At 37.0% G+C, this 13,770-nt stretch overlaps 1 protein-coding gene across 6 annotated transcripts in view; it reads right to left on the reverse strand.

Moving 5' to 3' along the window:
* Positions 1 to 13,770, reverse strand: part of WDR7 (WD repeat domain 7) — a 351,933-nt gene that overhangs the window by 116,869 nt on the left and 221,294 nt on the right. Inside the window, exon 24 of one of the 6 annotated variants that reach the window (XM_049111885.1) lies at positions 11,028 to 12,191. The exons of the other annotated variants lie outside the window; for them this stretch is intronic. Within the exon in view, the coding sequence (XP_048967842.1) occupies positions 12,136 to 12,191 (56 nt within the window). The 3' untranslated portion in view covers positions 11,028 to 12,135. Of the gene's footprint in view, positions 1 to 11,027; positions 12,192 to 13,770 lie in introns of those variants that run through there. 6 annotated transcript variants of the gene reach the window in all.

Raw genomic sequence — 13,770 nt, forward strand, 5'->3', positions numbered from 1 at the left:
TTTAGGCATTTCCAATTTGAGATACATCTGAAGGTAGAGTTCAAATAAGCAACTGGACATATGCGTCTGGAGATTGGCATGGAAACCAGGGTTGGAATCAGAAAGTTAAAAATCATCTGTATATGCTGCACTGAAGCCACGGGACTGGCAGTAATTGGTAAAGAATGAGGGTAGGTACAGAAGAAAGAGGGGGAACACCAAGTCTGGGTACAAGTGGCTAATGAGGTGGGAGAAACAGGAAAGAACAACGTCACAGAAACTAAGCAGAGTCGCAGGTTTCAACATAGCTGGAATTACTGGCTACCAAGAGAAAGAGACAAGAGCTGTGACTTGGGCAACACATGAAGTCCCTGGTTACCTTACTGAAAAGGTTTCAGGAGAGTGAAAGTCAGAAAAGCCGGACCGAAGCAGATTCAGGGAAAAAAAAAAGGCTAAGAAAGCCAAGAATGTAAACATAATCAGAGTATTTAGTGCAGAATGTGTACAATTATGTAGACTAGACTATTTATAATTTCCGGACTTCTGAATACCTACTGATAATAATGCAGCGTTCATGTAACCTTCTGTAGATACAGACAATGGAGGAAACAGATAGGAGTATCTGGTTTATGGGACATACTTCTCAACGTGTTCCATGCATAGCTTCTACAGCCTTCTCTGGATCTGATCACTTCCAGGAACCAACCAATGGTCTTTCCAGAGACGAACCCCCTCCCCCCATGACGGCAGCTTCATTCATGTCTGAACAGGAATGCATCGTAACCTTTCCTGGTCATCTGTACACCATTAAACATCCTGTGAGAGGGGCTCACCAGATGGATTACAGGGTTCTGAAGGTGCTGATGTACCTCTCCAAAGTAACTGACTTACTGCTCGATCAAAGACTCATGCTCAGTTATTTTACCCATTTGTCTAGGGCTTTTAGAATTATTAAAAAAAATACATGAAATAAAAAACAATGACATTTTCCCAAAAATACCATTAAAGTTAATCAAAACTATGGCAAAAACTGAAATGCTTCATGGTAATTTCATAATTGCATACTCTTTTTAAATAATTCACACAATTAAGTTAATTAAGTTAGCATAATCTCAAAGTAATTTTATAAGTAGTCTAGTGGAGATGAAAATCACAGGCAGGATTAGTTAATTTCTTTTCTAATAACGACAGTAAAGCGTTCACCTGAACATGGAACTGCTGAATGTTTAACCCTTCACAGATAGATCATCAAAGATGAGAATCAGTTGTCCTTAGTGGACACTAAATATTAAGTAAACTGTGAGATGAAGACTAGAGTAACCCTAGGAGAAATTAATTCAGAATTGCTTTACATGCAAGCAAATAAACAAATGCCAACATTCTCACTGCGAGCACGCTAAATGCTTCCTTTCTACACATTTATTTTATTGAAGTTGAGTAAGGGAGGAAAAAAAAGATGAGCAAACAAAAGTCACTCTGCTGCCCGTTTCTCAGTCTGGACATCTTTGTTTAAGCTTTGACTTGGCTTAAATGAACGAATTAATATTGACAAAAACATCAACTAAGCTAATGAGTTGTTAGTTAAGGCAATAAACATGTCACATTAGAGTCAGCGCAGTAAAGAGGTAATTAGCCCTGGAAAAGCCCTGCTGATTGGAGCTGTTGAGATCCTCTGCTCTTAACCTTTGAGTCCATTATCCAGCCCAGGAGTGGTGGCTATGTTAATGGGAACTCGCTAGTAAACAGCAGCCAGGCTACAGCAGCTAGACCTGCGTCAGAGTTCTGGGATTCAAGGGGCGCCAGGAGGAGGGAGGCTTACAAAAGCCAACAACAGAGCCCTGGGAAAAGCGGAAACCGAGCTCTTTGAGGAATAGAAATTAATGTCCAACGGAGGAGGCAAATATATTTCCAAAGAAATATCTATTTCCAAATAAAATATTTTTTTAGCAACAACAAAAAACTTTGCAATATACTAAGTAACATACGATGAGACAAAGGAAAACTCACTCTAATCACAAAATATGCTCCCATCTGCAAAATAAGGATGCCCCGACCCTTTCAAGATAAAGCGCAAGACACTGTAATATGATGAGTTCCTAAGCTGTAGAGGCAATCGTGGTCACAATTAAAAATCATAGCAAATAATTTACATTAAGACAAAAAAAGAAGCACACATGCTATTACACTTCTAAAATATACATGTTTAGGGGCGCCTGGGTGGCTCAGTGGGTGAAGCATCTGCCTTTGGCTCTGGTCATGATCTCAGGGTCCCAGGATCAAGCTCCGCATTGGGCTCCATGCTGAGCAGGGAGTCTCCTTCTCCCTCTCCCTTTGCCCTTCCCCCTCGCTCGTGCTCTCTCGCGGATAAATAAAGTAAAATCTTAAATAAAATACATACATTTACATGAGTAATTATAAATTGTCCTTCAGAGGGCAGCCCGGGTGGCTCGGTGGTTTAGCGCCTGTATTTGGCCCAGGGCGTGATCCTGGAGACCCGGGATGGGGTCCCACGTCGGGCTCCCTGCATGGAGCCTGCTTCTCCCTCTGCCAGTGTCTCTGCCCATGCCGCCCCGCCCCCACCCCGTCTCTCATTAATAAGGAAAATCTTTAAAAAAAAAAAAAAAAAGGCCGTTTGCTCTGTAAGTTCTTCTGTGTGTGTTCTTTTTTAAACTTCTCACTAAAAAAAATAAAAAGAAAAAAGAAAAAAATAAACTTCTCACTAATTTACTGATTTGGCTTTGGGACAATCAACACTATCATTTCAAAGTCTATTCTGAAAAAGAAATCAGATTCTTATAGAAAAATCACAAATAGCAGGACAGAACCTACACAGGAGTTAAAACACAACATATATAAATAAAATGCCCATTCTCTCAATTAGTGGATCATTTCTGAAATAAAGCAAAAGACCATGTTGGAGAGTATAATGTGAATTTGTATAATCTTCATAACTTCCCAAAAAATTGTCAAATGGGCTAAGTTTTAACACTGCTTCTAAAACTCTACATGCCTATAAATGTATTAATTGGTACTAGTATTTGCACAGAAGTAGGTTAGACTGAGACCATATTACCAGAAAATACATTTTCCTTTGGAAACTTGCTTTCTTTTAAGCTTAAAAGCAAACACATTCAAGATAAATACTACACTGCCATTCATTTTACGTGCTTTAATAATTTTATGCTATTGTGTTTTACAAAGGAAGAAAATGTTCTATCCCAATTCTTCATTACGTAAGTTTGATGGTAGAGGTGGTTAGATATGCAGTTCCTTGCCACTCCTGTTGTGTGCATATGTGCAGTATGTGTCTGGGTGTTAGAGGAGGAGAGACATGGGACATTTACTATATACAGTAAATCAATATGTGCTCTCTTTTCTCAGGCTGAGTAATTTCGAAAGGGACAGGAAGCAATTAGCTTCCTCATACCTTATTGGGCAGTGTATGGTTTAATATTTTTCCCCCCATACAGCTTTCTACTAAATTTGCAAAACAGCTGTATACGGCTTAATTTTCCTTAGTTAATTCTTCTACATAATTAGGTTTAGATCGAAAAGCACTATAAACCAGTTTTCATTTTCAATGAAAGATGAACCAAGAAGTAATGCTGCAAACTAAAATAAGAAATACATGTTTTTGTTATTTTATTGTCACTGACAGGTAAGTGTAACCTGAAAAAAATATACAGTATTTACTACTTCTTTTATACAGAGAACATATAAAGACGTCCAAATATTTCTAAATTGTCTAGAAGCAGTAAAGAAAAATAAGGTGGTCAGAATATTTTTAGGACTACATCCATACATTAAATCCATACTTGTAATTATGTATATAATTTCATATCTAGGCAGTGTATCACAAGACAATAGTGTTCAATCTTTTTTCTTTCATTTATCATTCATTCATTCATTCATTCATTCATTCATGAGAGACACAGAGAGAGAGAGAAGCAGGCTCCATGCAGGGAGCCTGATATGGAACTCGATCCCGGGTCTCTAGGATCACGCCCTGGGCTGAAGGCAGGCACTAAACCGCTGAGCTATCTGGGCTGCCCCTCAATCTTTTTTCTACCCCAACATACTTGCAGAATGTGACATATTACCAAACCATTTCTTACTGTGATGGAATGGGGGTAGCAAAATTAGAGGGAAGCAGAGTGCCATAAGCATAATTTGAAGATGCCCTCCAGGTGATTCAGATGTGTTACCCCACTTCATACCTTGCCCTTGCCACTTCCAGGCAGGAGGCCAAAGTCAACCCTATCCCACCCCTCACACCGTCCCATGACTGAAAATCCATGGAAAGTAATACAGAGCTATGAAGTATGATCTGGATTCTAATCCTACACCTACAAACTCAAATAACATGAACTGGGTATTAGTTTCCTCATCTGAGATCAAATGAGATGGAGAAAAGACCTATTTTTGAGTTGACAGGAATACTAAATGACAGAACATGCATCATGCCTGGAATGAGGGAAGCTCATGATAAATTCTTCCTCCATCTTCCTGAATATAATTACACAGAAATTAATTATTTTCCTTAATCACAGATATTTATTTCTATATTATCCTAAGACTACAAAAAATGGACTTTTTTAAAAGAGGAAAACTAGTGGGACTCTAGTCCTTTTAAAAATATGTAATATCAAGGGGCACCTAGGTGGCTCAGTCAGTAAAATGTCTGACTTTGGCTCAGGTCATGATCTCAGGGTCATAAGATCGAGCATGGCATTGGGCTCTAAGCTCAGCGTGGAGTATGCTTCAGAATCTCTCTCCTTCTCCCTCTGTCCTTCTCCCCCATTTAAACTGTCTCTCAAATATGTAAAATCCTAAAAAAATTTTAAATATATGTAATATCAAGCATTTTACCCAACAGAAAAACCAATAAAATGAATGAATGAATGAATGAATGAATGAAAGCAAGGAAAGGGGTAAGAAGGGAAATTATATTCATGGTCTGGTGGGTGGCATGTACTGTTTTGAATGCTTTACCTACAGGACTTCATTTAATTCTGAAAATAACCCTGAGAGGAATATATTAGTTTCAGTTTTGAAGATGAGGCAAACCGTTTCTCAGAAACCTTAAATAACTTATTCTAGATCGTACTATGAATAATGCCAAAATAGGGTTTACCTGACATAAAATCCTCTATTCTGTCCATTATATTCCATACAATTATTACAAAAATAATAGGCTATGCCATATTTCAGACTTAAGATGATATCTGCAAATGATTTTGTTTAATATTGCAAATGAAATACACCATATTATTTCTTGCCTGGTAATCCCAGAAACCATAAATTGGCTTCATGATGATGCAGCAACCACTGAATCCTTTTAACATGTATGGAAAGTGAAAAGCCTAACTGGCAGAGCCACTTAAGGAATGCTGAAATTGTTTATCTGAGTAATCTGCATATATTAACACATAACAAGATGAGAAAGGCAAACAAGTATTATAACACTAGTTTTCTAACCTTTTCCCTGTTAACTCTGGGCTAGTTAAACTGGGCCAGCAATGCTATTTTTCTTCCTCTCAAAATCTATAGAGGGTGAATCAAATGTGAAAGCAAGATCAATTCTGTCCTAAGACAGTAAATGAGTTTAAGATCAGACCTGTTTCAGTTTATGGAGAGAATCTAATTATGCTAGCTTAACTATATGTTCACAGAACTATATTACAGAGTCAGGAAAAAGAGAAAATACCCTCACTCACCCCACTAACAAGCAAATTTCATGGGCACTAATAGGGTTAAAAAAAGAAAAAAGAGTCTCACAGACCTCACCATCTACACATAAAGTGAAAGCTACAGAGCAAAATACCTTCACCCATCACATTTTCATAAAAGTCACGAGCTGGAATGGTCCAACCTCATTATGATAGATCAGAAAAGAGAAGCTCAGAGAGGTTGTGTGGCTTCCTTTACATTACAGAGCAAGTGCTATGGCCTGTCCAGAAGCTAAAGTTCCAGCTTCAAAAACCAGTATTCCCTCTAGGGTAACAGAAGATCTCTACAACAAATGAGGTTCAAAATGATCATCATCGTAACTGCATCAATCACAACCATATCTCAGCGCCTGGCATACTACATTGTCTGGCACTGAAGGAGCATTAAAAATATTTGTGGAATGAATGGACCTAATTCACACTCCACTATCCACATTTCAACTACTTTTCAAAGTCTCCTTTATTTACCAAGCTTTGCTGGTCACTCCTAACTACTGTGTCCCTGAGTTTCTTGAGTACATCTTATTGATACCATTCCAAGAAATACTAGACTTAGAAAGCTCAGAATTAGATGAGACTTCAAAGATAGTCTGGCCCTGAAGTGTCCAATCCTGATATTTAGGATCACTTGATGAACTTAAGGAAAACCCAAATTTGTGGCCTCATGGAGACCTACAAATTTAGAACGCAGAGTCAGATGGCATGGAATTCACTACTCTGTGGGGCAGTCAATTCCACTGTGACACATCTTGTTTATTACGTAAAATTTCAAACATATACAAGAAGAATATAGTAAACCTTGTTGTAACCATCATTCAGCTTCCAGAATTGTTAAGTCCTGGCCAATCTTGTTTGCATCTATACCCTCACTCACTCTCCCCAGCACCCTGAATGACTTTGTAGTAAATCTCATCTACAAATACTTCATATATATGTCTAAAAGATTGGCACTTATAATAAACATAATCACAATACTATTATCACAGATAAACAAAATTATCAATAATTCCATTATCATCAAATAGTCTATCAGCTTTCACATTTTATTGATTTTCTGATTTTCTCTTCCCTATTTCTCATCTTTTCCCCTTCCTTCACTTATCTACATTTCTCTCTCCAATCATAATCCAAATATGTCTCTTAAATCTCAATCTAGGGGCACCTCAGTGGCTGAGCTGGTTAAGTGTATGACTCTGGATTTAGACTCAGGTCTAAATCGGGGTCATGAGATGGAGCCCTGCATGCCCCTACCCACCCCTTTGCGTGCAGGCACACACCTTCTTTCTCCTCCTTTAAAAAAAAAAAATCTATAGGTTACCTCCCAACTCCTGCTTTTCTAGAAGAAATCAGTTCTTTTGTCCCACAGAGTTTTCTAAAATCTGGATCCTACACATTATTCCTTTAATTTCCATATTCGTCTAACCTCTGTATGTCCTATAAACTGGCTAAACAGATTCAGGTTTGAATTTTTATTTTTACTATTTCTTAGATGTTATGCACTTCCATCCAGAAGTATACAACATGTGACTGTCTCTTTTTGAGGGTCATTAGGAGTGATTGTTCAGGCCCATTAACTGATCAGGGTGGCAAAGTGGTGATATTCTATAACCCCTTTTTCATGTATTGGCTAGAACACTGTTCTCTCGTCAACCATTTAGATTATGCTGAGTTATATCTGCACAGAAAACATAGGATAAATATTTCTCTTTATTTACCAAAATTTTCAAAATTATAAGCTAATTCTCTTGCATCATTCAAAAGTGACACGGAAGTTTGCGTGATTCCTCCCCCTCAGGATCATTTTGAACTCTTGAATCAAAATAAATCTATGTGTTTCTCTGTTTCAATCCAATGCTGCTATTTTTGTTGCTTCTTAACTTTGTTTATGGTATCTTATACAAATACATAAATACAGAATATGTTTTTGGATTCTGAATCATTGTGTACAGAGGTATTTCCACATCAGATTAGTTTTCTGTGAGCACTTGTATGATTTCACAACAAATATAAATAAAATCTCAAGTAGTTAGCATTAACACTAAATAGAAAATAGCTTGCATGTCTTAAATTCTAAGTTCTTAGGGACTAACATCTGTATTTTTATATCCATCAGAATAAAAGTTGTTAGAAACAAAACAGAAATCCTAATACCACCTCCTAAAAATTATCTATAGTCAAAAAGGGAATTAATACATCATAAAAGTTTCTCAATTGTTTTAGATATTTCTTAGATTTTAGGCTTAATTTTAACTTTCAGTCTTTTTTCTGCACTCAGAATATTTGCCCTCTTCAACCTGTTTCATCCCTTCCAATCTTCTCAATGTTCTACAAAACAAGTTAAAAAAAATTTTAATGACCATACCACAAAGATTCTTGCATTTTGAGGTAAAAAGCCAAAGAAAAGGATACTTGAAAATGAAGTTTCCTCAGTATGATAATGCATTTAAACATGAATTTCCACAGTCATTTAAAAATTACAATTGAGAGAAAAAGATTCTGCATACTAGATTCCTTTCTCCTAGTAATGAACTTAACTTGATTTCCACATGGGGAAGCCAAGAATAACTGCCAATCTCTAATTTCCACATGGGCATGTTTTGTGAAAATTATGATAATGCTCCGTGTTAAATCATTTGAGTATCTTGGAATCAAAAGGCCATGAAACATACATAATTGCCAAAAAAGTTAGGCAAATGTCGTTACCAAGTCTGAAAGCGATTAAGGGCAAAACACTTCTAATTAATAGCTTCATTAACAGCTGAGGTTTTGAAATATAATACTGCATTAAAAGTTAGTCTTTGCATTTTCATACTCAAGATAAAAGTTCTACAAATTTATCAACCCATTAACTTACAAACATTGCATTAACTGCACATTAAATGGAAAACTGTGAATCATTACAAAGGAGTTCTCTGGATAGCTCACTGTAATTTAAATATATTGTGAACTATTGTAAGATTGAATCAGACTAGGTCCCAATAAAAATTTTTAAATAAATTACTTTCTGGACACTAAGAAAAAGTGACTGCTCATTGCCAGTGAGAGGGCAGTTGGGCCTAACGCTGTCTGTAGCACTTTTCTTGAAGTTGACAGAACCCCAAAGCCACCTTCTATAAAAAATGGCCAAAAAAAAAAAAAAAAAAAAAAAGGCAAACCGCCCCCCCCCCCCCCACACACACACAAAAACAACAAAAAAGGCAAAACAAAGGGCATCTGGGTGGCTTAGTCTTCTGTCTTGGGCTCAAGTCATGATCCCAGGGTCATAGGATCTGCCTAGACCACATGGTCTGTGCTCGGGGCGGGGGTTGGGGGGTGCAGTGTCAGTCTTCTCCCTCTCCCCCTGCCCTTCCCCCTACTCTTGCATGCGCTCTCGTTCTCAAATAAAATTTTTTTTTTTAATGGAAAAACAAATATGTCAACTGGTCACTGTTTTACTACTGGCCATACCAGTATGGCCATTTACTATCCATAGTTCAATTCTTCAAATTCTACATCTCACCACAAGAATGAAGATTATTGAAAATTTCAAACTAATTTCAGTTTCATTCACATAACTAAAAGACCCCACTGACTCTCATCATTAGAAAATATCAGGAGATAAAATCAGACCATCAGAAAATCCACAGCCTCAAAAGTGGATGAGGTACTTTCCACTGGCATCTTTTCAGGTAAGACTGTCATTAACTACACAAGTACCACCTGAGGCACTAATATACAATACCACCAAAGGGCAATCACCTTGGTATATAAGTCAGAAAGACAACAAAGAGTACAGAAATAAATATCTGCTGGTAGGTATGTCAAGATGGCAGCCACGTAAGCAAATGTGAAATAACTTATGTGCAAGGATTTGCATAATCCTAGACATAAGACACATTGTTCAGAGACTGAAAAATCTGTTGACCAAAATATTTTCTGCCAATATAGTGATGAGGATCACACTTCAGTTCTGCACCGTGGTACAGGACTGTCATAAACTACTTGTTAGCTGTATTTTCCTTTATATCATTTCTGTCTCTTGTCCAGTTGTTAATTTGGGTTCCAGCTTATATAATTTGCTTTAATAACTTGGTGCTCTTCTATATCATAGCAGAGTTGATACTTTATTAGGATGAACCAGGTGAAATTGCCAATATCTTACCTCTTTGACTTCAGAGTCAATTTTAAGGAATGGCAACTTCATGTGATACAAGCTAACACTTGGTACTGCACAGTCCTCACTATCACTACACCAGCCAACACATACATTTAAAGAGAATAATCAAATGAAACTTCCTTTTGTTTGCATTTCAGTGACTATAAGATTTAAGGGTGCAGTAAGTCTGAAAGGCAGTAACTTTTAAAGCTTTCACATCCATGAAGAAAGCATATTATATAAACATACATACATACATACATATATATATATATATATATATATATATATATATATATATCCTATGTATAAATGTCCACAAAGGCAAATTCTACCTTGCAGTTCCCAAAATTAACTTGATTGACAACCTATAGGTTCAGCATAACGATTTCTGGGCAATGAAAACAGCTTGAATGACATACTGTATATAACCCATATAACACTGCTATACTTGCGGAGTGGTCACATCAATATTTTAGGACTCGCGCGGAACTCTTCCTTCCCAGAAGCAGAGTGTCCTGCTCTACTCAAGCTAGCTGCTGCAGGAAGCTCTGGGAGGTCACAGAAGCAACACTGGATATGTTCTGAACAGACTGTTCTGTAATGTGATGGCTGGTCAGACAAAGCAGAATTTTAAATGAGCTTGGGCTTAATACACTACTTTCTGTTGGCCCCAAATTATTTTCTAGTGTGAAAAAGTCCAAAGAATTCTCTCTTCATCTGTCCATAGAATTCCCCCTTTAGGCCACTTGACACGAAAACACTAGTAAATCCCCTGCTTGCCATTTTTATTTATTTATTTTTTGCAAGTCACAGAATGCTGTCCCAGTGAATAGACAACTGCTGCTAAAATGGATGGCACTGCAACATTTCACCACATATAATGGGACTGGGCTGCCTTTTCTGTTTTGGAGAAAATACACTGTAATGTCCACTGGGTCTGAGGATGAGAGATTATAGGAACCATGTCTTCAGTCTGATAAAGTAGCTAGCAGAAAGCCCGGAAATCCATAGCAATTAAAAGGCAAATAAAAGTTAAATATAGAATTTGTACATCTATTGTACATAATTATCAAAGATCTGATCTTGTTAGTAAATCATTAGTTATTCCTTATCACTAACATCCTGTGCCTTGGTTGGTAAGTGATGGGACATTACTGGGCCATTGAAATGCAAATCTGGGACAATAGTCACCAACCATCATTTATTTATCTGTAAATGCAAAATGGGGTTAGTCCAGTTACCCACCCACAGGCGGGGCTCAGGGTTCAGAGGCCTGGTCTAGTTCTCCGTTTTAAACCTGCTCCTTCCAGCTCTATGATATTGCCTAGAGATCTATACAGCAATGATAAGGGTCCCTCTCTGAAAGAAGAAAGGAGAACAATTCCTTTGTTGCTCTAACAGAACTTAAAATACTACAGTATTGAGGGGGGCTGCATTTTGCTATCTTAAAGTTTACATTTCTACAACTTAGAAGCTATGTGCTTTTCTGAACATAAAAATATATGAATAATGTTTGAGTGTAGGAAAGTATTAAATATATTTACAGAGGACATAATAACCTCGTTATAAAGAACCGAGCAGAGAATGGCATTTTAGAAATTTGACTGTCCTGACTTAGGAGACTATATCTTAGAATTATGATAAATGATTCCTTCTGGGTCAGTTTTCAATTTGTAGTAACAGCTAAAAACCCATTGTTTTCATCCACTGCTTCGTAATACTAGAGCTGGCCTCTGAAAACACCTCCTTTGTCAGTTAGTGCAAAATGTTAAGCTTTGGCAGTGGAGGTCAACAGTGATCCTGCAAGGGCACAGACACTTCCCTGTCTGTGAAAATGGCAGACTGCTCCTACAGGCTAACTTAGATCAGCTCCTGCCCTCCAGCTAGGCTGCCTCTGGGCCCCCATGCCTCCAGCAAGGTCAGGACCAGCTCTAAGCTGCTCCCTCCACTGCCCCTGAGGCAACAGTAGGCCATTCTCGACCAGGACCATTGGCAAGTTTCTCCACCTCCCGTAGGCCAGGTGCTTCCCTCTTTGAAGAAGTCTAATCTTGGAGAAGAGGCCTTAGTTCCTTTGTTATCTATTTTCACCTCTCCATAGACTAAGATAGTAGCTGCTGTCTCACATGTGCTACTCCCAGCAGTTTACCACTTTCTACCAGGAAGCAATTCTTTATGATTTTCTTGTTCAGATAAATGACTGATGTATTTCTTCTTTGTCTTCAAGAGTTGTCAGGAAAGAACACCATACTATCCCAAAGTGTCTGCTTTTACTGCTGCATATGGAGACAATTATACAACTTCCCTGGTCTTCAAGATGGTTCTACTTCTTCCTTTCTTCACACAATCTAGAAGTAGCACATTTTAGACACTATGAAAATTCTCCAAAATGTCTAGCTCAATTTAACTTACAGATGACAAAACGAAATTTCTGGTAACAATGAAAATTTACTAAAATTTACTAGATGCCTAAATCACAGTCCCATTCACAAAACTGAATGATGTTCTTTTATACATACATATACACACACACACACATATATATACACACACACACATACATACATACAGGGATGAGTTTCACTATGTACATATATATGTATAAAAGAACATATAAAACATAATTTGTATATATAAATATATAAAACATCATATATATATGAGTCTGAATTCTCACCATTATTTCCCAATATATTTGTTTCTTAACATGTTAACACTTTGACAATGGAAATGAAACACTCCTTGTTTTTGGATATTATATGATGATTTAGAAACTTAACATAAAATCCATCTAGTTATTACACGTTAGGTATGGTTCAAGATCAGTTTCTCACCTGTATAATTTAGAATGGTCTTTTTTCCATTTTTAATAAGTTTTTAATTTTAATTCCAGTGTAGTTAACATAGAGTTTTACAGTAGTTTCAGATGTACTAGAATAATTTTTTTAATAGTAAAATAAAAAGTGACAATAAAAGAGAAGCATACTGTACTGGGACCTATTTTCACAGGCAATCCTTCATGAAGGATTCAAGAAGCACAACAATTAATCGAACAGGCTCAAGTGGAAGAAAAACTTGTAAATATAAAACAAAAGGTGCCTTAAAATGTTCAGAAATTGGGATGCCTGGCTGGTTCAGCGGTTGAGTGTGTGCCTTTGGCTCAGGGCGTGATCCCCGGAGCCCAGGGATGAGTCCCACATCGGGCTCCTTTCAGAGAGCCTGCTTTTCTCTCTGCCTCTCTCTCTCTCTCTGCCCGCCCCCCTCCTCTGTCTCTCATGAATAAATAATCTTTTTAAAATTTTTTCAGAAATTTAGGGTCATATCTTAGAAGCACACCATTATAACTCTAATAAAAGACCCTAAAAACTTTATTGAGAATAGCATGAAAGATTTTTTGTTTTCCTTATGACTAGCTATAAACAAAATTCAGCTATGGAAATATTTATTCGATACTTTCTTTCAAGTTAATTGCATATAATACTCCAGGGACAAACACATCTAGCTAAACAATGAGTTATAGGTAAGAAGCACTGAGATTTAATGAACATAGAATAAAACTGAATGTGAAAAAAAATCTGTTTTGCCTTCCAAAGCTTATCTATTAATATAATGATATATGCTAATAAGAATCTCTAATCCTTATGCTTTTATTTTTAAATCTATAAATAAAACCGTACTAAACTTTCTGCCCAAGAGCTGTATAACACTCGGAACCTGGGGAAGGAGGGATATTGAAAATGAAAGCCAGAAAAAATAAAATTGCGATTTCCAATTCTGAACATCCTCAGCTAATTTAAAATACTGTATTACTTATACCACTATAAAACATAAATCTATCTTTATACTACCTCCTAAGAACAGCTTCTTAAAAACTTCCTAGTTTGAAATAATATTTTTAGACCTATAGAAAAGATGCATACATAGGAC

This window comes from Canis lupus, chromosome 1 (assembly GCF_003254725.2).
Source record: "Canis lupus dingo isolate Sandy chromosome 1, ASM325472v2, whole genome shotgun sequence".
Lineage (NCBI taxonomy): Eukaryota > Metazoa > Chordata > Mammalia > Carnivora > Canidae > Canis > Canis lupus.